The 26184-nt window shown below is 53.4% G+C and overlaps 2 protein-coding genes across 2 annotated transcripts; one reads left to right on the plus strand and one right to left on the minus strand.

Moving 5' to 3' along the window:
• Nucleotides 1-536: 536 nt before the first annotated feature.
• Nucleotides 537-17125, minus strand: COPE (COPI coat complex subunit epsilon). The gene is made up of 10 exons (XM_081285561.1): nucleotides 16928-17125; nucleotides 10487-10549; nucleotides 8878-8978; nucleotides 7391-7543; nucleotides 5353-5406; nucleotides 4344-4425; nucleotides 3065-3220; nucleotides 2084-2152; nucleotides 1034-1108; nucleotides 537-750 (listed from the first exon to the last, which is right to left on the minus strand). The coding sequence occupies exons 1-10, from the start codon at nucleotides 17051-17053 to the stop codon at nucleotides 703-705; spliced, it is 927 nt and encodes a 308-aa protein (XP_081141687.1). The 5' UTR covers nucleotides 17054-17125; the 3' UTR covers nucleotides 537-702.
• Nucleotides 17126-17307: 182 nt separating this feature from the next.
• Nucleotides 17308-25718, plus strand: DDX49 (DEAD-box helicase 49). Its single transcript, XM_081285558.1, has 13 exons — nucleotides 17308-17535; nucleotides 18982-19105; nucleotides 19926-20011; nucleotides 20098-20219; nucleotides 20576-20763; nucleotides 20860-21000; nucleotides 22016-22091; nucleotides 22375-22451; nucleotides 22628-22725; nucleotides 23741-23815; nucleotides 24896-24984; nucleotides 25072-25143; nucleotides 25220-25718. The coding sequence occupies exons 1-13, from the start codon at nucleotides 17421-17423 to the stop codon at nucleotides 25406-25408; spliced, it is 1452 nt and encodes a 483-aa protein (XP_081141684.1). The 5' UTR covers nucleotides 17308-17420; the 3' UTR covers nucleotides 25409-25718.
• Nucleotides 25719-26184: the final 466 nt, after the last annotated feature.

The raw sequence follows: 26184 nt of genomic DNA on the forward strand, positions 1-26184 counted from the left end.
GAAGCTGCTTATTTGGATGGGCACAGCTCATTGGCGACCTCACCTGAGTGGCTCTTCCAGCCATTCCTCTCTCCCACCCCCAGCCCTGCCACCCACCTCCCCTTTAGTGTCTGGCTCTCTCCTCACCACTGCCAAGTCTCAATTCAGCACAGGGCAGTGGTGAGGAACAGGGGCCTGGGATCCTCCCTGCTTTGCTGGGCAGAGGCCTGGGTGCTTTGTGCTTGCTCCTGCCCCCACCTCTGGACCGACAGACAATCCTGGGTTTGAATCTCGATACCCTCCATGACGACTGCATGATGGACCTGTGCCTGTTCCCCTGAATGCCAACTGAGGCTGTGGCATGAGGGCCACAGGGAGGGACTGGGCTCCACAAGCTGCAGCTCAGGAGTGCGGGACCTGTGGCATGTAAGCAGTGGGGCAATGGACTCCACACAGACAGACACTTCCGTTTGCAGAGCGGTTGACAGAGGCCCGGGACCCTACTTTCCGAGCCTTGGTTCCTACCCTCTCCCACCAAAGTGACCAGAGCACTGCACTGGGTGGGGACACCCCAGAGTAAAGACATTTATTGGCAGATAAGGGATGCAGGGGCCAGACCTCCAGCCCAAGGACGGGATGAGTGGGGAGCAGGTGCCAGCTGGCGGGCAGTAGGGTCCCTGGCATTGCTGTCTCCATGTCCAGGACTTGAGTCTGGGACGGTCCTTAGGCACTGGGAGCGTATTGCAGCACCAGGCGGTCAAAGTCATTCTCCTTCAACAGGAAGGAAAGAAAGGGCTGCATCAAGGTGGGAGGAGAGGGAGGGCAGAGAGGAGGAGAGGAGGAGAAGGAGAAGGAGAGGGAGGAGGGGAGGAGGGGAAGGAGGGGGAGGGGAGAGGAGGAGAAGGAGGAAAGGGAGGAGGGGGAGGAGGGGGAGGAAGGGGAGGAGGAGGGAGGGGGAGGGGACAGCGGGAGGGAATGTGCGAGAGCCCATGCAGGCACATATGAGGCCAGCCAGCCCAGCCAGGCTGGGAGCCCAGGACAGGCCTCTGCTCACCTTGGCCTGATACTCCCTGATGAAGGGGTGAGACCTGTGGGCATCCTTCAGCTGTGACAGGTAGCGATTGGTCACCTGAGGGGGAAGTAGGGCCAGATTAGCCAAAAATGGGGATCCCAAGGCAGCTCTGACCTGAGGGTAGAGAGGGTGGGGCGGGGTCCCCCCCACCCCAGAAAGGAGTGGGCTGCTCCTGCCCCGTGTTCCTCGTCCCCCTGGGGGCTCCTCACCCCATCCTGGATTGGGCTGATGACGAGGGGCCTCAGGCAGGGAGTAGAGAATACCCTGGAACAGTGCCTGGCACGGAGCCAGCTCTCTGCCCGGGTTGGTTGCACCACAGGGTTCAGGGCAGCGGGCCAGAAAAGGCCCTAGGAGGACAGTGGCCAGGCCATGGCCAGGAGGGATGGGACAGATTGGGGACAGAGACATGAGGGAGATGGCCATCTGAGGGGAGGTGAACTTGTTCTGGGCATACTTTGTACCAAGGCTCACCAGAGGCCTGGGGACTAGAACCTGGACCTCAAGCAGAGCCTGCTTTCAGCCTCAGCCCAGCCTCCACCCAACTGCCCAGAGCTGGGGAGTGTCCTTGTCTCCCTGAGACTGGGGTCCAGAGCATCTCAGGACTCTCTCTCCCCACACCACCTATGCCCTGCTCCTGCCTGAGGAGCCTTTCTCAGGCACCAGTGAATGATCATCGCATGGCCTCCCTTCTCGCCTCAAGTGAGGTGGGCTCAATAGTCACCCTCCTGGGTCTTCTCTGTCCTGTGCCCACACTCACCCTGAAGGGGCACCAGCTGGGGTCCCAGTCCAGTCAGCCCCACTCCGGCAGCCCTGAGCCCACCCATCTAGGGGACCCTAAGGACCCACTGGCCCACCATCTTGCCCAGAGGACACATACACACTGATCCTGGGGCCTCTTGGTGGACAGCGGGTTTCTGCCCTAACCTCAGGCTGACTGGAGCCCCTAACCACACTCTGGATCAGCTCCACAGGGATTGGGACCCCTGCACCTGGCTGTGGGCTGGGCTGGTGAGGAGGTGAAGGGGGGCCTACCTCAGGGGGCTTTCCCAGGTGTTGTGAGAGGACGATGAGGTTGACCAGCGTCTCTGGATGGCCACTGTCCTGGAAAAACAGATGTGGGGTGGGAAAGGTCAGCAACTCCAGGACACCCCGAGCTTGTCTACTCGCCCCTATCTCAGGTGGGATAATGCCCTCCACGGAGTGGGCACTGACCCATACAAATTTATTCCTAAAAGGTGGGGCCAGTTGCTAGTCCAAAGTCCCCCTCCCATCATTCTATAAGGCGGGATCTCAGGGATGACACAGTGCCATGGGCTGGTGGCCCATGCCTTCCTGACACCCCATGCCAGCTAGGTCTTCTCCAGACTTCAGTTTTCTCATGTGGAGGCCAGCCTGGGACATAGTGGCCCTGATTGTCCAGAGGGGCACATTAACCACACCAATCTCAAAGTCACCAAGGCCAGGCCCCACAGCCTGTTTCCACTCTGCAAATGATGAAAACAGCCCCTCACAGAACAGAATGGGGAGCAAGGGTCCTATCAGTGTTTGTCTCCATTAGCTGAAGATGTTCCCCAGTAACAAACCCACCTGACACCCTTGCTGACTATAACAACAAAAGGCCTCCAGGAGATTCTGCAGCCATGGGCAGGCAGCACTCCCTCCTTTTAGACAAGGGCAGGCCCAGGACACCTCCCACCTGCCCACTCTTCCCCGGATCACTGCTGGTGGGCAGCTCCTCAATTCCAGGTCAGAATCAGATGAGGAGTCGCACCTGAAAGCTCCAAATCAGGGAGCTGAGGTGACACCAAGGACAGCATGTGTCTGCTCAGCTCAGGCCAACTACAGCCCAAGCTGCCTGGATCCTCCTATTTTCAAGAGAAGCCTGAACTGGGATTTTCATTTGCAATCCCCTGATTTAGGTCTTAGGCAGCTGATAGGCATCAGAATACTAGTGGGGCCACAAGTGAAGGTCACAGCCATGCCCAATTCAGTTCCTCCTGGAAGAGTGCCTACCTTGTCCAGTGCCTCCTGCAGTACGCCCTCGGCAGCCTCCCACCGGCCCTGGGCCATGTGGCAGGCCGCCTGTCCATTGAGCAGAAGCAGGGTGGATGAGCACTTGTCTGCTAGTTCCTGGAAGATGTAGTAGGCATCCTGCAGCTTCTCGCCACCCTGAGGGTACAATGACATCACTGCCTGTCACCCTGCTGCCCAACCTGGCCCCTGTCTACTCCCCACATAGCCCAGACTGTGGCATTTTGCAGAGACAAATGTGGCAAGGTTGGCTCATGGCCCTGCCATCCCTTCCTGGCAGAGACCCTGTGTGGCCAGCAGCCTGCTGACAAGATCTGGAGCACTGGTCACACCAGGCCTTACGTGACATCTGGCTCCCTGAGCACTCAGTTTACAGAGGGGGAATGAGGCTTCCAGGGGATTCAGTGCATGGGGGGCAGCACCTGGGACTGTGCTGGGACCACTAGGTCAGGGCTCATCAGAGGTAATATCTGCTTTATGGCCAACAGCCTTGACCTCTCCCCTTGCTAACAATACAGTGTGACACTTGCAAGGAGGGCCTGAGACCAAGGTGAGCTGTGAAAAGAATACACATCTAAGCTGTACGTGGCATGGTGATTGCAGTGCCAGCTACTCGGAGGCTGAGGCAGAAGCATCTCTGGAGCCCAGGAGTTCAAGGTCAGCCTGGGCAATATAGTGAAAGCCCATGTCAAAAGATAATAAAAAATACGAAATAAACAAAACTATCAGAAAGCTGTGTTGGAGTTTGTACCACTCAACTGGATGGACATTAGAAGTCCCTGGGCATGAAGCTTTGGTCCCCAGAGAAGCAGAGGCAGCGGGTACACTCGGAAGGCCCAGACAAAAGAGTGACTCAGAAAGGAAGCCAAGTTCCAGAAAAGGTGCTGTTGCCAGGAGGGTGGGGCAGCGGGTAGCGCCGGGCCGAGGACACCTCCATAGCTTTGGTGGGAACACTGCCTCATTAAGACCCTGTCCAGCCCGGTTCCAGGAGTCTGATAAACAAAGCTGAGTGAGCCCCACAAACCCTAAGGGGACCTGGGAGGAGGACAGCTGTGAAGCTGCCTGTGGTTCTGGACCCCCAGCCCCTCTATTCATTCTGGCTCTGTCCCCGTGGCTTGGATTCAGGAGACCTGGGATGGGGTCCGAGATGGGACATGAGCCAGGAGCGGATGAGTCCATAGGAGTGAGGTCCCCATGGCAGCAGGCGGAAGCAGGGCGTCAATCTCCACCCCCCGAGACTCTGCAAGGTCAAGAGGCTCACCACAGCCAGGTTGACCCAGGCAGTAGCCAGCTGGGTGAGGGTGGCATCCTCATCCAGGTCCTGCATTCTCTTCAGCTCCTTCCTAGGGGCAGGGGGAGGACAAAGGGCACTGAGTGCCAAGAGGCCCACCTGGTGCTCCCCCTTATTCCTGTTCAAGGGTCCCCAGAGCCTGAGCACCAGCCCACTCCATACCCCACTGTCCCTCAACAGTTCCTGACTCACGACATGCCCAGAAGGGCTGGCTAGGCCCTGCCTGCTGCCCCTTAAGAGTGCCCGCAGGAGGAAGGGCTCAGGAGATGCACTCCCTCTCCCTGGGGGACAGAGCTAAGGAAGTGGTGACAGAGGCAGAGTGACAACAAGTTTTCTTTCCTTTTCTCTTTTAGTGCTGGGGATGAAATCCAGACCATGCACATGCCAGGCAAGTGCTGTCCCACTGAGCCACGCCTGAAGCCTGAAAACTTTTTAAAAATTTTTTTGTAGTTGTAGATGGACAGAATGCCTTCATTTTATTTGTTTATTTTTATGTGGTGCTGAGGATCGAACCCAGTGCCTCACGCATGCAAGGCAAACGCTCTGCCATTGAGCTACAGGCCCCTGAGAACAATTCTTAAGCAAGAACCTTGCAAAATGTAGCAAGGGGGGGGGGCCCTAAATGCTCCCCACAGCCTCTGACTCTGCTGCTTCCAGGATCTGAGCGAGGAGAGGACCCAGAGGGGCTATGCAAGCGGGCACCGTGTCAACGCTAGTAGGCTCAGCCTCCTCTACTTTCTCCACAAAGCCCACCCCTACCCTGAAGGTCAGGCCCCACCACCAACCGCCCAGAGGGAAACAGACATGGGCAGTAAGTAATGCCCGTGTCCCTGGCAATGACTGCAGGGAAGTGTTGGATAAAGGATGGCAGGTTGCTTCAGTGCAACGGAAAACACAACCAGAAACAATTGAGTAACAGAGGCTCTGGTACATGGCTGAGCTGTGGCCATGAGTCCAGTCAAACAGGTAGGGGACTCACCGGGCAAGGTCCAGACGGTCCAGCTTCAGCAGAATCTGTACTGTCATGGCCATGCTGTGGACAGGGCAGGTGGGGTTAGCAGACAGCCCCAGAAGCACTGCAGACCCCCACCAGAGGCTCACTCCGTGTGGCACCACCTTCTAAAACATTCCTATTTCCTCTAAAAGATCTTGGTCCACCAGCCCCGTCTTGCAAAGGGGGACACCCTGGCTCTTCCACTTCACTGCCAAGTTTGCTCAGGCCAGGATGTCGCACAAGGTCTGCAGGGAGAAGCTCCAGGCGCATGGCCCTCTTGCTGTCCCCCCTGTAGATGGAACTGCACTGTTCAGGCCCATGGGTGGAACACCTGCTCCAGGCTTCCTGACACCACCCAGCACCGTGGCCCAGGATGAAGCCCAGCAGCGGAGGGACACATGCCCACTCCTGTTTCTATGGAGGCATCTGAACCCCACACCCCACACACCCCTTAAGCCCTTCTGTTCCCCTCTGCCTAGTTTCCCTCTCAGCCACCACCCCCCCCCAGCTTAGACCACCAGTTACTCATGTGGCTGCCTGTCCCTATGTTTTCCCACCTGACAGGAGCCAGCACCAGACCAGCAGATGACAGCTCACTCATCAGTCCCCCGTGCCATTCCTGTTTCTTCCCTTCTTTCCTTTCTATTTCCTTCTTTCATTTCCCCCAGTACTGAGGGTTGAACCCCAGGTTGCTCTACCTCTGAGCTCTATCTCAACCCTTTTTATTTTTTACTTCAAGACAAATCTTACTGAAGAGGCCAGGCTGGCCTTGAACTTGCTGTCCTCCTGCCTTAGCCTCCCAAGTTGCCACTATCCCTAGCCCTATTTCTTTCTTTTTTCCTTTCCTTTTTGGTGCCGGGATGGAACCCAGGGCTCTGCGCATGCTTGGCAAGTGCCCTACCACTGAGCTGTACCCATACCCCCAGCCCCTTGCTGGACAGTGATGTGACTTGAGTAGAAACAGCCAGCCACGACTGATCAACGGAGGGAAGCAAGGTGCTGTGAAGAGACAAGACAGCTCTGCTCACTGGGAGGAATGACCATGACCTGGATACAATGCAGGCCCAGAAAGGCCCCCTGGGGTGGAGAGTGGCCCCAGCCCAGAGCGTGCTGAAGGAAGGCTGGCCGGCCAGTCTGTGGGGCCAGAATGGCATAAGAGACCTGGATCAGGGCCCAGGACAGAGTCGAAGGCTGCATGGGGGTGGAGGGACAGAAGCCGAGAGGAGAGACAAAGGTGCTTTCTGCTCTGCCCTTGGGAACAGAGGGTTTTCAGCCTCCAGCGCTGTGTCCTTGGAGTGCCAGGCCAGCCATGCAGATGAAAATGTCTCCTGGCCCAAGAATGGGAGCTGCAGGCTGACGGGAGGCCAGGGACTGCTGTGCTGAGCCGCCCCAGTCACTTTTCCCACAACAGTAGCCAGTGGGGCCCTATGCCGCCTGGAGATGTAGAGGGTCACTCAGTGCCCCTGTGCCATCCTGCTATGGCTTGATTGTCCCCTCCCAAGCTCATGCCAAAACTTATTTGCCACTGTGACAGTCTTGAGAAGCGATTAGGTGTCAATAACTCCGCCCTGAAGAATGGCTGATCACAGGAGTGGGTGAATTATCGATGCTGTGTCCTAACAATAGGATGTTACCCACCATCTTCTCTCACCTTCCCCTTCATTATGTCACAGCACAAAGGCCTCTGCCAGATGCTCAAGTCATACTCTTGGACTTCCTAGCCTCTGGAACCGTCACCCAAATATGACTCCACTCTCCATAAATTCCCAGGTCTGTGGTGTTCTGTTACAGCAGCAGAAAACAGACTTGGTCCCCTTGGCTGAGCATGATGGCGCACAGCTAGAGTCCCAGCTACGTGGGAGGCTAAGGTGGTACTTTTGAACCTAGGAGTTCAAGGCCAGCCCAGGCAACACAGGAAGACATTGCCTCAAAAAAAAGAAAGAGAGAGAGAGAGACAGAGAAACAAACTCACAAAGGAAGAAAGAAAAAGACAAAAGTCCCCTGGGGCACAGCAGCAGCTCACCATTCCAGGCTGTCCCCCTGGTGCAGGGTGCGCAGAGCCGCATCTGGGTTCTGGTCATGGAAGTACACTGAAGCAGCCATCAGCAGGAAGGTGGTATTGGTCACGTCCACACTCCTGCTCATCTCCCGGTCCAGCTCAGCCACAATAGAGTCCCTGCAAGACAAGGCTGCTCAGGGCCCAAGGCCAGGCAAGCAGTACCTTCACACCTGGCATGACCCTGAGTGCTGCCATTTAACAGGTACAGACAGGCCCAGGAAAGGTGAGCCAGGCCCCTAGAGGTGCACAGTAGCAGGTGGCAGAATGGCCCCAGCTGTCTCTAGAGCACCAAGCAGCCCCGACATGCCCCAGTGGGCACAGGCACTTGACACCTGTGTGCCAACCTTGTTATCTTCCCACAAAGCACTTCTCGACCTTCAGACACACGGGAAACTGAGGCTGTAAGCAGTGGGACTAGTGCGGGGAGGCTGTGGAACGGGAGAGGGAGAGTCCGGCTCTGCCCAGAAAGTAGCAGAAGGAACTGCCAGGCTCCCAAGTTCCCCTGGTCCTCAGTGCTAGGAGTTGTGATGTCCCCGCCACCTTGGGCTCAGGAACTGCCTGAGACCTGCTAGGCTGTGCTGAACAGGCGGTCTCTGGCTGGGCAGGTGAGGCGCCCTCTTCCTGTGCTTTGGAAGACAGCCAGATCAGAAGACAGACGGAAGCTCCCAATTCCCTACTGCCCCTGTGGTCTCAGGGCAGGTGCTCTTGGCAATGCCAAGGGATGGACAATAACTGCTTTTTTTTTTTTTTTTTTTGGTACCAAGGATTGAACTGAGGGGCACTAGACCACTGAGACAAATCTCCAGCCTATTTTGCATTTTTTAATTTAGAGGCAGGGGCTGGGGTAGTGGCTCAGTGGTAGAGTGCTCGCCTAGCATGCATGAGGCACTGGGTTCAATTCTTGGCACCACATAAAAACAAACTAATGTATCCACCTAAAGCTAAAGATACATAAATAAATAAATATTTAAAAAAATTTAGAGGCAGGGTCTCACTGAGTTGCTTAGTGCCTCACTTTTGCTGAGACTGGCTTGGAACTCACAATCCTCCGGCCTCAGCCTCCTGCGCTGGTGGGATTACAGGTGTGCACCACCATGCCTGGCCATTAACTGTAATTTTTAGCTGTGGGTTCAGGGAGCGCCTCACAGCCCTAAGACACACATATGATTTCTGCGGTCTCCAACTCCCAGCCCCACCTTTTATGATGCTGGGGATGGAACCCAGGGCATCGTGCATACTAAGCATGTGCTTTACACTGAGTGACATCCCTTGCCCCTGCCAAAGGTCCTTTGCAGCAGTGTCCCTTGCTACCCCCTTATCATGCAAGTGAGAGAAACTGAGGCATCAGGAGGTGAGGGGGTGAGAAGGAGGGATGCCCTGTTAGAGGGACACCAGAGGGATCTCTTGGAGAGATCCCGAGGCCCAGGGCCCCCAGCGTGTTTGGGCCTCACCTGCGGCTCTCACTGGCAAGGTATTCAGCAAACATGTGCACGGCCTGGAGCTCAGGGGCTGAGGAGGGCTTGATCTCATCCAGGACCACGCCATACTTCCTCTGTAGTTAAAACAATCGGTCAGTTGTGTCAGCATTACCTGCCCACCATTAAGGATTCCTATGTCCTCAGCCCAGCTCCAAGTGTTGTCCTGGTGGTGCCTCCAGACAGGAAGCCTTTACCCTACCTGCCCTTTGCCACTCTCCCCAGAGTGCACTACAGAAGCCAGTAAGGTGTCACCTGTCACAGGCAGCGGGCAGTTAGATATGCCCTCATCTGTTACCCATGCTGCCCACTGTTCTAGCTGGAGACTGAAAGGCCACTTTCCCTTCCCAGCTGTCCACCCCTATTGATGAGAAGACATATGGAAGTGGGCATGTCACCTGGGGCAGGGCAGCACCAGGGAGGTACCAGGCCTGGGCATGTGCTTCTATAAAGCAATGCACCCCACCCAGCCCACCTCTAGCAGGTCTTTCTGCTGACACCGACGGATGCTGGTGGTCACTCATGGAGTCAGAAGACCTGCCGCTCACTGTGTTCCCTCCCAGATGATTTCCATTTTATACACCCATGTGCTACTTTTTTTCCCCTTAGTACTGGCGATTGAACCCAGTGTTCTCTAAGATGAGCTATACCTCCAGCCCTTTCTATTTTTCATTTTGAGACATGATCTTGCTAAATTGCCCAGGCTAGCCTTGAACTCGTAATCCTCTTGCCTTGGTCTCCTGAGTAGCTAGGATTACAGGGTGTGTCCCTGTATCCAGCTGCTATTTATTTATTTTTTCTCTTTAAGACAGGGTCTCACTATGTGGCCCAGTCTAGCCCCAAACTCCTGGGGTAAAGTGACCCTCCTGCTTCAGGCTCCTGAGTTGCTGGTGCCACCATGCCAAGCTAGGATTCTGAACATGAGAATACATTGCTATTGTATTATCAGGGTATCCTGCATTTAAAAAGCCTAGTGTCTGGTGTCAACTGTGGACTCTGGGTAATAACTCTAATTAATAATGTGCCAAATTGATGTACCAACAAACACACCCACAGGGCTAGGAGTGTGGCTCAGTGGTTGAGCACTTGCCTAGCATGCATGAGATCTTGGGTTCAATTCCCAGCACTGTTTAAAAAAAAAAAAAAAGCAACCAAGCATGGTGGCACATGCCTGTAATCCCCCTATTCAGGAGGCTGAGGTAGGAGCCTGCCTTGAAAGTTCAAGGCCAGCCTCAGCAACTTAGTGAGAGCCCCATCTCAAAATGGAAAAAAAAGGGGGGGCTGGGATAGCAATCCCTAGTACTACCAAGGGAAAGGGGGGAGGGAGAGTTCTATTAATTATCTTTTGGAGGAAAATGTCCATTAATGGCAACATAGGTGCCCTGACCTGGCTGTCCAGGGCCTCGGTGACACGGGTGTATAATGGAGGCACACTGACTGGCTGGGGGGCACTGCAGGCTGCATCTCTGCTATGCCTACCCGTCCCACCACCTAGGGCACCTTCCTGCCCAAACCCCTGCCCTGGCACTCTGTGGGTTACTATCCTGTCCCAAAGCTCATGTACCAGTCCTGGGCCCACACTCACCTGAGCAAGGTATGCTCTGTACAGGAAGACATCCCTTTCCACATCCCTCTCTGGATTTGACAGCTGTAGGAACAGAGGCAGGTCAAGACAAAGAGGTCAAGGCACAGAACAGCCTGCACAAGGTCACGGGACTGATGGGCCCTGAGGCAGGAGTGGGCAGCCACCACAGAAGGGTCCAAGGTTTGAGTCCCAGCCTTGGACCTCAGTTGCCTGTGACCTACGGTGTCATGCAGGGTGCTGAGGGCATGCAGGGTGGAGAGTGCTTGATCTTGTTCCATCTCAATACCACCTTAGAAAGGAGGCTTGACTGTCACCCTTGTTGAACACAAGAGCAGTCCCTATTCTAAACACACAACAGGGAACCAAGGCAGAGACCATACTTCTGACCTCTTACTGCCTTGTTCCTGTTCTACTTTATTTGAAGACATTTCTTAAAAACAATAAACATATCTGCTACATTCAGATGACCTACCCTGTCCCCAGTGAGAAGATTTTTCTAAGAGGGCTTGGCTTGGATGCTCAGTGCAGGGATCTGCCTCCACTGGCCAGCAAGACCCTGCGAAGCACAGACCTCAGCTCAGCCACTGCATGCAGTCAGGAACAGGGTGTGAGGTGACTCCGGCAACATGCATTTCGGGACCATGAGGAAGCCCCACGAGCCCCGGTCAGGCAGGGAGGCAGGGGATACTTTTTCAAGAGAATAATTGTGGATGGGGCTCCTGAGTGCTGGCTGATTTCCTGGAAAGCCCTGTAGTGCCTGGGGCAGGAAGGCATAGTGCAGCTCAGCCCATGTCTTGGGGACACTGGCACAGGCCACCTGGGTGGCTGGGAGAAGTACAGTGAAAGCAGGTCTTGGTCCTGAAGTTATCAAGCCTACAAACAGCCTACAAACCAGGGGGCCTGGGAACATACACTGTGAGCTGGTCTGTCAGCTGTCAGAACACAGGGACAAGGACCTGGCACCCCATCGGTGACGGAATGCCAGGACTGCTCTGTCCTCCTGAAGCCAAGAACCCAAGAACCACAGATTCTAAGCTCCCTGGCCCTCTTCCTTCTCCCCTGCCTGAGGGAGGCATGTGGGCAGCAACTGTGTCCTTATTGCAGGACAGTGGAACCCTGGCCTGGTCAGACTTAGGTTGGTGTCACCGAGAATCCCAGCAACTTCTGCTGAGGCCCTGGTGGCCAGGCTAGACAACTAACCATGATTTAGAATGTGGAGTCTACTAAATAAGTAGCTCTCAAATGATCCTCAGAAGCGGACACTACCAAGGACAACCAGACTGGGGACAAACCAACTTCAGTAAGAAACAAAGAGATAAACACCAGCTCTTAATAGCTTCGACATGAAGACATGGTGTGACACTATGAGATGGGATAATCCAAGATCAGAGGCCATCCTTTGGCCTCAGCTTCCCCATGTGCAAAATAGGTAGTGTGCCACCAGCCCTGCAGAACCATGAAGGCTCCCAAGAAGACCGCACAGTCATTAGTGTGGGAATAGGAAGAGATATGCAGACTCAGGACCATGAGTGATCAAGCTTCTAGAACCAAAGGATTGGGGTAGTTCTGGAACCTTCATAATCTTCCTCAACATTCATGTTTCATTGATCCCATGGAAACTGGAGGTAAAGCCTGCATCTCTCTGAGGTGGGAAAGTGAGAGCAGAAAGGAGTCAGCTTTGAATGAAGTGAGGTCAGGGCAAGATGTTTGCTGACACGCCCACTCCAGCATGAAGCCAGACGTGACCTAAATGCCCTGCAACAGAGGAATAATTAAATAAATTCCAATGAGTCCCTATTGTGGAAATATGATACATCAGGTAAAAGGAATGTGGCAGATGGACAGGCACAGACACGATCATTTGCTGCAGAGGAGCGGGAGCCAACTCTGGCCTGTTCCCTGTAAGAGATTCATTCACCTGCCCATTACCTGGGAGATCCAAACCAATGGGCTGGGCCGGGCCAGCCAGAGCAAGGAAAGGAAAGCCAGTTTTGGAACTTGGGCAGAGCCCATGTTGCAAATGGTCAAGGAGATCCCAAGATACATGGAAACAGGATGGCCTTTCTGAACAAGTGCTTCTTGGGTACCTCTCACCTGGGGCCACCAGTGAGCTGAGGACCAAGAGCCAGGGCTTAGGCTTTATAGGGGCAGGTCCATGGTGCCACTCACCCCTGCACCTGAGGGAAATGGCCAGTCATGCAAGCACAGTCCTAGCTACCAACCCAAGGCAGTCTGCCACCCAGCAGACTGTCACCTGCAAGCATCTGCTCTGTCTGAAGCTGCCTCTGGGAACCTCCAGTTTGGGGTGTGAATCAGAGAGGCTCTGCTAAAAACAGAGTGCAGACCTAGTGCTCTTCCTGCAAAGGGACAGGGTGAGTGATGTGGTCAGACAAACCCCCTGCCCCAAGGCCTGTCAGGTAGAAATGTTCTAGGAACTGGTGAACCTGCCCTGGGGGCTTGCCTGAAACCCAAGCTGAGCAACCATGACACCTTGAGGCTACAGTCCCCCCTTGAGGCAGGCCCTCCTAGTAAACTGAAGTGATAACATCTGAGGCTGAGTTGTCAGGAGGCTTGCCTGAGGGGGCACAGGAGGGTCTTAGTCTAGTCCCTGTACTTGCAGCAGCAGGACCAGGAATGAGACAGAAGGGCAGAGTCTCAGGCCCATTCCCACCCACTGACTGAGACCCCCGGGAGGGCTCAGACAGCCTGGCTCAGGAGCACCAGGGACTCAGGCATCCCATCAGGTCAGCCCTCTGATCATCAACCCCAACTGCTCATTAGTCAGCTGGGAGCTTAGAAACCTACAAAGTCAGGAGGTCCCTGTCCACCAAGGACAATTCTGCCCCTGGGGTGGCTCACCTTGGCCCCTCCCATATGGCTCAGAGGTGCAGCCAGGGTTGAGGGATCAGGGTGCTATGTGGGGAGGCTCGTGATAGGGTGGGGGCTCTGCAGGCAGAAATCTCAAGGGATGGTGTCCCCTTTCACTGTCTGTGTGGCCCTGAGTCACCTGAACACAGTAGACCAGGAACTCCAAGGTTGGTTTGTGTGTACCTAGGTGGTACCTGCCATCTTGTGGACACTTGATAAATGACTGACAGACGGGGAAATATCATGAAAGGTGACAAGTGCTACAATCAACAGAGGGCAAAGACTCATTAGGTATTCTACCTGGGGTCACCTTAAGTGGCCTACTGGCCTACTTGAGATTGCTGGGGCCTCTGTCTGGTGTCTGGGTGGCTTAAAACAATAACAATTTATTCTCTTACAGTTCTGGAGGCTAGAAGTCTAAAACCAAGTAGTCACAAGGTGGCGCTCTAGAGGACGATCCTTTGCTCCCCCCCCCCCCCCCCCCCGCACCCCCTCACCTTACTTCTGGTGGCTTGTGACAGTCCTTGGCTTGTGGCTGTGTTGCTCAATCTCTGCCTCAATCTTTTCTGTCTCTAATTTCCCTTTTTTCTTATAGGTGGCCACTTGGTATTGGAATTAGGTTCCATCCTAAATCCTGGAGGATCTCACCTAGGGATCCTTCAAGTAATTACATCCTCAAGGACCCTTTTTTCAAATAAGCCTCATTTATGTGTTGCAGGTAGACATATCTTTGGGGAAACATGGTTCAACTCGGGACACATCTGACAGAGTTGAGGTGGCTTGTGGACCAGAATGAAATCACATCAAATGGCTTGAAGGGGACAATACTCCCATTCATCTGGATGCATCAGGGAGAATATCTGTTTGGAGACCACACTGCTAAGGAGAGGGCATAGGTCTTGGGTTCAGCCAGAGTGTCCACCAGTCTGGTATCTGTCTACATCTACAGTCACTATCTACATAAAGCAGATCACACTGGTTCTCAGAAGTTTCAGGGTTCTGAGTTGGAGTTGTGGCTCGGTGGTAGAGAATCTGCCTAGCATGTGTGAGACCCTGGGTTTAATTCTCAACTCCACGTAAATAAATAAATAAATACATAAGTACATAAATAAAGATATTGTGTCCATTTACAACAAAAATATATTTAAAAAAATTCAGTGTTCTGACACAAGAAAATTCAAACAGAACAGAATTCTGGCAGAAGTTGGAAGGCAAAATCTGAGCATAATGCTCACTCTCACAACAACCCTACTGAGCTAGGTGTCATCATTCCTACTTGACAGAAGGGGAAACCGAGGCTCAGAGAGCTGCAGTGCCTGGAGTTGAAATCTTGAGCCCAGGTCTGGCTGGCTCTTCTTAGTTGGTAGTACCCAGAAGGGAGGCACACACAAGTTGTGGGTGATTGAAGGAAGTCTCCCACTGTCCCTGAGTCTAAGAATAGCTTCTATTATATGGAAAAGGGACTTTGCAGATGTGATTAAGGTTAAAGACCCTAAAATGAGGAGACTATGCTAGGTTATCTGGGTGGGCCCAGTCTAGTCACACAAGTCTATAACAGAAAACAGAGGAGGAACAACAGGAGGGGAAATCCAAGAGATTGAGTTAAAAGGATTCAATGCCCCATGAACGGCTGTGATGGAGGGGCCATATGAGAAGCTGAGGACTGAAAAGAGGCTTCTAGGAGCTTAGGGTGGCCCCTAGCCAACAGGCGGTCATCTGCTTGAATTGGAAGTGGATTCTTTCCCAGAATCTCCAGGAAGGAGACAGCCCTGGCAACAACCTTATTTTAGCCTGGTCAGAGCCTAGTTGTCTTCTGACCCCCACAAACTGTGAGATTAATAAACATGTGCTGTCTTCAACAGCATTTGTGGCACAGTCACTTCTGCTATCCAACTGCAGATCAAAAATATTTTTTAAAAACTGCACCTGTACTGAACCATGTACAGACTTTTTTTTTCCCTTTTCATTACTCCCTAAATAATACAACAACTATTTCCATAGCATTTACAACGTATTATGAATTGTAGGTCATCTAGAGATGACTGAAAGTCAGAGGAGAATATGCATAGATTCTACGGAAGCACTACACTATTTTATAAAAGGAACTTGAGCATCCTAAAATTTTGGTATCTGTGGAGGCCAGATGTCTGAATCCACAATCCCCCGTGGATACTGAGGGATGACTATAATTTGTCACTATGGCAAAATAAAATACAACCATGCAAATGTTGCTTCAACCAATCCTGACAGCTTCCTGAAGTCAGTGTGAAGTTTTTTGTTTTGTTTTTGAGACAGAGTCTCACGTGTTGCCCAGGCTGATCTGAAACTCCTAGGCTCAAGTAATCCTTCTGCCCCAGCTTCCCAAGTGAATGGCGCTATAGGTGTGTACCACTGTGCTTGGCCTTTTCCAGGTTTTATCCCCAATCATACAGACACTGCTCAGGGTAAACGGATACATTGCCAGAGGCAGGGAACACAGAAAGCCAGTCTTCTCTACTTCAGAGTCAAACTCCTCCCAACCTTTTGCATGTACTAGTAAAGACATCTACCTTTCAAAATCCAAACCCCTACAGAGCCCTGAAGGCCCTGTCCACCCCATTCTCTGTCTTCCCCCTCATGCATTCCATTTCTGCTACACTGGCTTGTAACTTTATTTTTTATGTTGGAGGTTGAGTTCAAGGCCTCACACATAGTAATCATGCACTGAGATACCCCTGAGAGCCCCATTGTTTTTTTTTTTTTTTCCTGTGCTGGGGATGAAACACAGAGCCTCACACATGCTAGACAAGCACTCTACCACTGAACTATACAACCAGACATACTACAGTCAAAACATTAGGCTGTGATGTTATGTTCACTGCACTTACACATTCTCCAACAGTTCACCTTCAAAGTGACAGTAATATCCACATCCTCTTTAAAAGATCCTGCAAGAAACATTCCCTGCTGCTCCTTCTCTTGTTACAATCCTTTCTGGCTGGATTTGCCATCAAACACCCAAGCTCATTGCCAACATTCTCCATAACCATTCCATCGTTCACTGTCTCTGTTGCTATTGCTAGACTTACGTTCTAATCGAGCTGGGAATTTTGTCTTTTTTGCCTCCCTCTGAATCCAGTAGGAATACAGTACCTGATCCATGCAAATGCTCAAGGAGGTATGAATGAAAATTGAGCGAGCTTTGGGAGAAATAACCAGGCTGATCGGGCAGAGTAACATCGGGAAAGTCATTTGCCACTCTGAGAATTTGGTGTCGTCAAGTGTGAGATAAGCAAAACTCGCTCCTTCGCGGGTAGCTCGACAAATCAGAAGGACTGTTAACTCCCCCTTACTCAGGTGCCTTCAAGGCGAAGAGAGAGCGCTCTAGGAGTGAGCAATAACACGCAACGTTACTGCTTTGGGTTTTGTTGGCAAAACCAAAAATGATTATTTCTCGCTGCTCTCTGGCAAGGTGCATGGAGAAAAGATGCCGTGAAAACAGAAAAAGGTTTTAGAAACAAGACAGGGGACTGCTCCAGGCCACCAGGAAGCCGCCTCCACCTCTAGCGTCCCCCCGTCCCGGCACGTCCGCACCTTCACCCGCTGTGCCTCGTTGATACACTGCTGGTAGCTGCCGATATAAAAGGCGTTCTTCACGTCGAACAACTCATCTACTTCTCCAGAGCCGCCGGAGGCCGGGCCGGGGACCGGAGGTGCCATATCGGGGTCCTCTCACCTGCCTCACTTCCTGAGAGACACGTCGGCCGGAAGCAGGGCCCCGCAATGGGGCACTATGGGAAATGTGTCAATTGAATGAGCTAATATAAGGCTCTTAAACGGAAGTAAGGGGGCGGGGGACGCAAGCGCTTCTCGCCAGGCATCTCGGGAGTTGTAGTTTCGTTTGATCCTGAGAGAGTCTGGGATTCCGGGAAACGTGATTATGATGCGGTCGAGGCTGGGATTGGCCTAGTTAATAGGAGGGTGGAACCATGCAGGAAGCAGAAACAATAATGGGAAGGGATGTTCTTGACGTCATATACGCCCGCCGGAAGTGCGGATCACAAGGGCCCTAAGGCTGGCAACTAGGATGGCCGGCTTCGCGGAACTTGGGTTGTCTTCGTGGCTCGTGGAACAATGTCGGCAGCTAGGTTTGAAGCAGCCCACTCCCGTGCAGCTCGGTTGTATTCCCGCCATTCTGGAGGGTAAGTGGCCCGGTATCTTCCCTCGAAGTCGTCTCCTCTCTTTTCTCCACCTTTCTCTTCTTTGCCCAGGCAGGTCTCACGAAGCGAGGTGTTAGGATGAGCCTGGATTCCAGACGCTTGCTGGGCAGTGTTGACGTTTAGCGTGCTCCACTGACTCGCTGTGGACGCACACAAGTGATGTCGCTTCTGAAACTTTCTTAACCTAGCACGGAAAAGGTTGATGAACAACTGATTGTAATACTATGAAAAGGTGGCAGAGGTGGCATTATTTTCACTTTGCAAGTGAAACTCCCTGGTCCTGTGACTACTCTTCTCGGTCTTCTGACTCAAACTTTTTTTTTCTTTAGTTTTAGTTGGATACAGTACCTTCATTTTATTTATTTATTTTTATGTGGTGCTGAGAATGGAACCCAGCGCATTGCACATGCTAGGCGGGCGCTCTTTTACAACCCCAGCCCTGTGACCCAATATATTTTTTTTTTTGAGACAGGTTCTCTCTGAGTTTCTTAGGGCCTCGCTAAGTTGCTGAGGCTGGCTTTGAACTCGTGATTCTCCTGCCTCAGCCTTCTGAGCCTCTGGGATTACAGGCGTGCGCTACCGCCAACTTAGTTTTTCCATTAAAGTGATATTCACAGGCTGCTGTTTACAGTGTCATATGTCTATAAACCCAGTCCCAATAACTGTAGAGTCCAAATCAAGAGGATTGCAAATTCAGTGCCAGCCAGGGGACCATAGACCCCCATCTCAAAAAGGGAGGGGGCTGGGATTGTAGCTCAGTGGTAGAGCGCTTGCCTAGCACATGTGAGGCACTGTGTTAAATCCTAAGCACCACATAAAAAATAAAGTATTGTATCCATCTACAACTAAAAATATTTTTTAAAAAAGAACTTGTTTTAAAAAAGGAGAGGTCACAGGAAACCTAAGATGTGACGAATTGAGAGATTAAGTAAACAAATATTAATGAATCAATGGGGAATATAGGATGCAGTTCAAGGAGGGGAATTCTGGACTTCTCAACGTCAGATAATTCAGAAAAGAGTCAGTTAGGTGGTGGTCAGCAACATCTTCACCATCTTGGGCCAGTGGGATATAGGTTCTGGTTGAGCCTGCTACTTACCAGTTGTATGTCCTGGGTAAGGCTCTGAGATTCAGTTTCCTCTTCTATTAGATAGTGACAATAGCAGTCTCTCTTCGCTAAGATTTGTCAGTTGCCTGGTGGAAAAGGCATAGTGGGTGCAGAGTGACTGATCATTAAGTGTTAGCCATTGTTGGGGGGACTCAGTGGTAGAGCACTTGATTGGCATGCACAAGGCCCTGGGTTCCATCCCTAGTCCTGTTAAATAAATGAACAAACATAAATTAGCCCTTCTGGACTATGCCGGATGTGCCCAAGGGACTAGCTATGTTCACCTGGAGTGTGTTTATATTGCTTTGCCCTCTGTGCAGGTCGGGACTGCTTAGGCTGTGCCAAGACAGGAAGTGGCAAGACAGCAGCATTTGTCTTGCCCATCTTGCAGAAGCTGTCTGAGGATCCTTATGGCATCTTCTGCCTTGTCCTGACACCCACCAGGTGAGCCTCCCAACAAGCCCCTTGCATGTGAGTTAACCACCTGTGTTCTCTTGGACAAGTGCCTTTACTTCTCTGAGCTGCACTTTGCCCATGGGACAAAAATTATGAGTGCTACAGAATTCAACAGAACAGGTTTTATAAACAGGTATTTATGAAAAGTTCTCAGCATAGAGCTTGACCAGGGCAAGTACTGGCCAAATGGGAGCTGCCCGCAGTCAATACAGCCAAATGAATAGAAAAGCATTCTAGGCAGAGGGCCCTGCATGCAGAAGTATGAGAGAAACAGGGAACACAAAGGGTTCTAGGAGCTGGGCGTGTTAGAACCAGCTTGAGAAAGCCTTAAATGTTAAGCAGGGGGTTAGAATTGATTCTTAGGGTATGTGAACAGGATTGAGCAAGGAAGGAGGGCAGGAAGTGGCCTTTTCTGCTCAGGAAAAGGCCTGAGCAGAGTAAGGGCTGGCAGACACAGGCCCTGGAGACTGACTGGCCCAGAGGAGAGGAGGCTGCTGGTTGGGTCTCTGACTGGGCAACTGAGTAGTGTTGACCAACATTACTGAGAAAAGGACACAGGAGAAGGTATAAGTTTTGCAGAGGGGGAGATGCCAAGGCCATTTTAGGTTGGACTAGCAGGGGGATCATCATGGGATGTTCTGGGATGAGCCCACAACAGGCTCTAGTACTCAGCCTCAGAGCCTTTGCGTATAAACAGTAGAGGGAGAGACAGGAAGCCAGGGGCTCAGGGAGGAACTCTGGGGACAGTGTTGGGAATGAGAGGCACAGAACTGCTACCTGACCCACTCTGGCCCCTTCCTGCCCACAGGGAGCTGGCCTACCAGATTGCGGAGCAGTTCCGGGTGCTGGGGAAGCCCCTGGGTCTGAAAGACTGCATCATCGTCGGTGGCATGGGTACTGGGGCTGGTGGGTTCTGGGCATGGGAGCCCCCACAGCTACAGATCTTCCACCCAGCCTCACCTGCCGCCCTCCACCCCCAGACATGGTGACCCAGGCACTGGAACTCTCTCGGAAACCACATGTGGTCATTGCCACTCCAGGACGCCTGGCTGACCACCTCCGCAGCTCTAACACCTTCCACATAAAGAAAATTCGCTTCTTGGTGAGCTGCCCCAGCTATGCTCACTGACTTTGGGTCCTCAGGGCATGGGATGGAGCCAGGAGCACTGTTCCATCTATCTGGGAAACAGGGGCCACATGGATCGTTTAGTAAAGTGCTAGAAATAGTGACAAGGCCCACTCAGGGACCAAAAAGAGAGAAGCCAGTACTAGTGAGGATAAGGAGGGCAAGGTCTGACTGAGGAGGTGCCCTCGTGCTGAGACCTAGAGGAGAGTGCCTCAGAGCTCATGTCCACACCTTGGGAAGAGGCAGGCTGGGGAAGGACAGGACAGGACAGGCCTGAGGCCACAGCTAGCACCCGGACCCCATTTCCACCTCCTGCCCCACGGACACTGCAGGTGATGGACGAGGCAGACCGGCTGTTGGAGCAGGGCTGCACTGACTTCACAGTGGACCTGGAAACCATCCTGGCAGCCGTACCCGCCCGCAGGCAGACTCTGCTCTTCAGCGCCACACTGACAGACACGCTCAAGGAATTGCAAGGCCTAGCCACCAACCAGCCCTTCTTCTGGGAGGCACAGGCCCCGTGAGTCCCTGACCACTGTTGGGCAGGCAAGGTTGGAGGCAGGGCGGGCAGCAGCCCCATTGGACAGAAGGGGAAACTGGTGGCTTCCATCCCCAGGGTGCGCACTGTGGAGCAGCTGGACCAGCGCTACCTGCTGGTGCCTGAGAAGGTCAAGGATGCATACCTGGTGCACCTGATCCAGACCTTCCAGGACGAGCACGAGGACTGGTCCATCATCATCTTCACCAACACGTGCAAGTGAGTGTCGGGGCGGGGCCTGCCTCCCTGCCACAGCCCTTCTTTAGAGGTGGCCCAGAGTCACAGGCTTGGGACACACAGCCAGGCTGGTCTCTCCCCGCCTTAGCTCAGATCGGAAGTTTTTTGGGAGAGGGGCTCAGCCCCATCTTGTATGGAAGGCTCAGGAAACCCTGCAGAGCTATCTCAGCAGCCTAGTTGTTATGGCCGAGGGTGTCACCAGGCTTACCTGGGCCTCCAGACCCTCTGATGGGAAGCTGTGACAATTAACCGAGGCTCCTATGGGCACTTCACACTGGCTCTTCCTTTGAGCTATTTGGGGCATGATCAAGAGGCTGTGGGCTATTCCAGCATGGGCTAGAAGAACAGGACTCAGAACAGTCCAGATGAACTGGTTCCCAGGAGAAAAGTTTGGATACAGAGTGACTGTCAGGCACAGCAGTACCCAGCAGCTCACGGGATGGGATCACTTTCTGTGAGGTTGGCAAGCGCTAGAGACTGAGCTCAGGCTCCCGTGGATAAGCATGGGCACCACCTCCGAGCTACACCAGCCCAGACACCAGTTGTTTCTTTCCATCCATCTTTTAGCTGTTACCCTCTGTCAATCCCCTTGGGGAGTCTATGCCCTCCTGTGACAGTGGCTCAGTTTCTAGTTTCCCAGCCCTTGTGGTCCTAACCGAAAGAACAGGAGTCTGCTTGTTCAGAAAATGAGCAGCAGTCCCAGGGCACAGTGTGTGTGCGAGTGTGTGCAGTGCTAGGGATGGAACCTGGGGAAAACGCTGGCCAGCACTCTGCCATGAGCCGCACCCCTAACTCTCCAGGCCAGTTATCACTTCAGGCCCAGGGAAGGGTCAGCAGAGAGTCTGGCAGGCAGGCGGGACCTCTAGGCCCCTGTATTTTTTTCTCATTTCTGAGTGGCACAGGGTTACCTTGCTTGGTGTCTCTGGGAGGGTTGGGGCGGGATCACTGTCCCAGGACCCAGAGCAGGAAGAGCTGACAGTCACATCTTTCCCACCAGGACCTGCCAAATCCTGTGTATGATGCTGCGTAAGTTCAGCTTCCCCACAGTGGCTCTACACTCCATGATGAAACAGGTGCGGGACTCGATGGCTGCACCTCCCCGCCCAGCCCAGGACACCTCCCAGCCTCCAGCCTTTGCCCATGCTCTGCCCAGAACCCACTTCCTGCTGCTTTCTTTCCCTGGCCTCATGTCTCTCTCTCCCGTTGTTCAGTTGTCCTAGTCTGCCCTAGGGGTCACCACCCTTACTGGCTGTGAGCCCCCTGAGGGTAGGAGCTGACCTGTTTCTACCCTGTCCCTGGTCCTCACATACAAGCCCTCCCCAACCCACTCACAAATTTCTTCCCAACACCGTGCAGAAAGAACGTTTTGCTGCTCTGGCGAAGTTCAAATCCAGCATATACCGGATCCTGATTGCCACAGATGTGGCCTCTCGGTGAGCAACACCCAGGTCCATGCTTCACTCCCTGCCCAGGGTATTTCCTCTCCAGTGGCAGCCAAGGCCCCAAGGAGGGTCAGGGAGCCTAGTCTTGGTCATGAGTAACCCTGGCAGGGGTTTAAGCCTCAGTTTCCCCACTTGGGACAGTGGGTGTGACTGGCCTGTGCCTACAGGGGCCTGGACATCCCCACAGTGCAGGTGGTCATCAACCACAACACCCCTGGACTTCCCAAGATCTACATCCACCGAGTCGGACGGACAGCCCGTGCAGGTGAGCAGGTGGGCAGGGTTAGCAGACAAGGTGGGCAACCTATGGACACCGTCCCCCTAGCCTCCCCAGATGCCGAGGAGCCAAAATCGTATGCTAGTGGGATATAGGTGAGCTAGAGCCCACAGGTCAGAGGCAGTAGGTTAGAGCCATCTTCAAAACCAAAGGCAGGTTCTGGGGCGTGTCTTGGTGGTAGAGCTCTTGCCTTGCAGACGTGAGGTCTGGATTCTAACCCAGCACCACCAAAAAAAAAAAAAAAAAGGCAACAGCAAAGGCACATACTGCCTTAGTCCCTGCCACTTGTGTGGCCTCACTCAAGGGCCCTTTCATATCAGGGCTACCGTTTGGGACCCAGCAGCAAGTAGATGGAGAGCCCTGGCAGGTAGGACGCTGCCCTCAAGATCTGGTCTCTAGGGTCAGCCCTCCTGAGTGACCCTGGCTGAAGGGCCAAGGAGACACCCAGTGTCTGCCTCCCGGCACTGTCCTGGAGGGGCACCATGTTCATGAGATTCTCACTCCTGGAGCTGGGGGGTAGGATTCTTGGGGTGACCTGTGGCTTGGAGCAGGTTGCATCCACTGCTTGGGTCCCACTATGGTGGGTAATGAGAACGGTGGTGCCTGTTTCAGGCTGTTGCGAGGGTGATGGATTTTACCAGCCACCAGTTCAACTCTAGTCACCATCCTAGATACCGGAAGCAGAAACTGGAGTGTAGAGATCCAGGCTGAGGCTCATCAGGGCTAATATCTGACATACGGCCTGAGCTCCCTGGCAGCCATGTCACCTGCCCTCATGTCAGGCCAGGCTGGCAGGAGAACCACCTCTCCATGTCTGGTGGCTCCCCTAGGACAGTCCCACCCTCTACACAGGCCCAGCACAGGGCGAGCCCCCGTGCTCTGAGCTGGTCCTTTCCCCACAGAGCCCTTATTCTACACCTTGCAAGGGGAGCCCAGAGGTGTCTGGCTGTCAGGACCTGCTTTTGTTGGTTCCACGTCCTATAACTGAGGTATGTCCCTACAGGGCGGCAGGGACAGGCCATCACGCTGGTGACACAGTATGACATCCACCTGGTACACGCCATTGAGGAACAAATCAGTGAGTGGGGCAGGGACTCGGGCACCTTTGGGTGGCACTGTCTGCCCCATCTACCCCTGCAGGCTGCTTCCAGAGCAGGTCACCTGTGCGTCCCCCTGTGAGCATCCCACATGTTGCTTTTGCCATTGTCAAAAGAAGCTCCCCACAGGACCGTCGTCTGCTGACACCATGTCTAGTGGGAGTGGACTTTAGTTTCTCAGACCGGAGTGTGGAGATGGTCCCTGAGACCAGAGGCCACCCACTGTGGCAGGCCTGGGCCTGCTGAGCCCCTCGCTGTGGTTTACCGCGGCCTGAGCAGAACCACTGGCTGCAGCATCTCCAGGTGCTGTGCACACCGTCCTCAAAGTCAGAAGCCTTCGCTTTTTTTTTTTTTAATTTGTAATGAGATGGGATCTCACTGGGTTGCCCAGACCAGCCATGAACTACTAGATCTCAGCGATCCTATAGATGTCTTCGACTTGAAAGGACATTGTGTCCAAGAAATGAATCCAATTGTCCCTTGGTTTCTGTGGGAAAGGTTTAGTTCCTGAACCCCCATGGATACCAGAATGCACAGATACTCCAGTCCTGTCTAGAAAGTGGTGCATTGTTTGCTAGACCCTCCCCACCTGGTACACGCAGTTCAGTTGTCCTAGTCTGCCCTAGGGGTCACCACCCTTAATCCCGCAGACTTCATGTTGTCACTAGATGACCTGGAATACTTAGTGCAATGCGGTTGCTGTGGAAGTGGTTGTTGTCCTGTATTATTTAGGGACTAAAGACAAGGAATAGTCTGGGCTGTGGGTATAGCCCAGTGGTAGAGCGCTTTGCTGAGCATGTGCATGGCCCTGGGCTTCATCACCAGCACCACAGAAAGAAGCTGTCTGTGCAGTTTTCTTTTTTCTGAATATTTTCCACCCACAACTGGTTGGATCTGCAGATGCAGAATGTGACATACAGAGGGCCACTGTATTCCAGGTCATAGTGTTGCTGACACCAGTATCTGCTGTGTCTGTACCTCTATACCTGACACAACCCTGGGTAGCTTGTGTGCCCCTTCTCCCAGGGAACTCACTACCTCCCTGTCCGCTGTCCCCACAGAGAAGCAGCTGGAGGAACTGTCGGTGGAGGAGGCCAAGGTGCTGCAGATCCTCACACAGGTCAACGTCGTGCGGAGGGAGTGTGAGATCGTGAGTGTCGGGTGGGGCTGCCTGCACTTCAGGCCTGGCTGTCCCCTTCAAGACGGAAGCTGTGACCATCTCTTCCTCCCCCACTAGAAACTGGAGGCGGCCCACTTTGACGAAAAGAAGGAGATCAACAAGCGGAAGCAACTGATCCTGGAGGGGAAGGTGAGTGGCAGGTGGTGACGAGGGTCCCCAGGTGGGGGCATCCAGCTCAGCCACTTGCTGGTCCTCCCCATGCCAGGACCCCGACCTGGAGGCAAAGCGCAAGGCAGAGCTGGCCAAGATCAAGCAGAAGAACCGGCGCTTCAAGGAGAAGGTGGAACACACGCTCCAGCGACAGAAGGCCAGCAGGGCTGGCCGCAGGGGACGTCCACCCCGGGCCCAGCCTGGGTCCCACACAGCCCCAGCACTGACCCAGGGCCCGGCCTGAGTTCACCATGGCCCCTCCTGCCCAGTCTGGGACTGCTTATTGAGCTGAGGGTCTGAGGGACTCCCCTCAAGCCTTTCCTGTGCCCCTCAGTGGAAGCCATGGACACCTATATCATGCAGTCCCCACTCCTTTGCCCGGAAGCCCTAGCTGGCCCTTTCCCAGGGCCGTGGCCAGGAGTCAGGCTGCAGAGGAGGAAGGAGCACTGACTGAGGCGGAACCCTGCTCCACAAATTCCGCACCGTGGCACAGGCGCCCCCGGGCACAGCATTCCGTGGATAGGTGGCACTCAATAAATGGGTCTTTCAGCTTTTCTCAGCCTGACTTAGAAATGAGGGCAGGACAGGTGGGATGCTTCTGCCTGCCTCTCTCAAGTGCCCCAAAACTTGTTGCACCTACCCCAGTTCTTCAACCCCTCCAGCAGGTCCAGCCATTCTAGACACTTGACCTTGGGTCTGTGAAGCCCCTTCTCTGGTCCTCAGTTTCCTAACTGAGCACATGGGCTTAGCAACTGCACCATTTCAAATCTAGCCAGGAGATTTTGGTGTGATCACCTTGTGCCTAAGCTGTATTCTAGGATTCTCCCTGGCTGCCCACATCTGGAGGTTGTGGCCAGAGTGAGGGAGATTTAACCAGGGGCCACCTAAGGCCAAAGTTGGTGCACACCTATAATCTCAGCAACTCAAGAGACTGAGGCAGGAGGATCGCAAGCTTGAGGCTAGCCTCAGCATCTTAGTAAGACCCAGTCGTAAAGTAAAAACTTTAAAAAGGACTGGGGA

This window comes from Spermophilus citellus (assembly GCF_964194105.1).
Source record: "Spermophilus citellus genome assembly, chromosome: 3".
Lineage (NCBI taxonomy): Eukaryota > Metazoa > Chordata > Mammalia > Rodentia > Sciuridae > Spermophilus > Spermophilus citellus.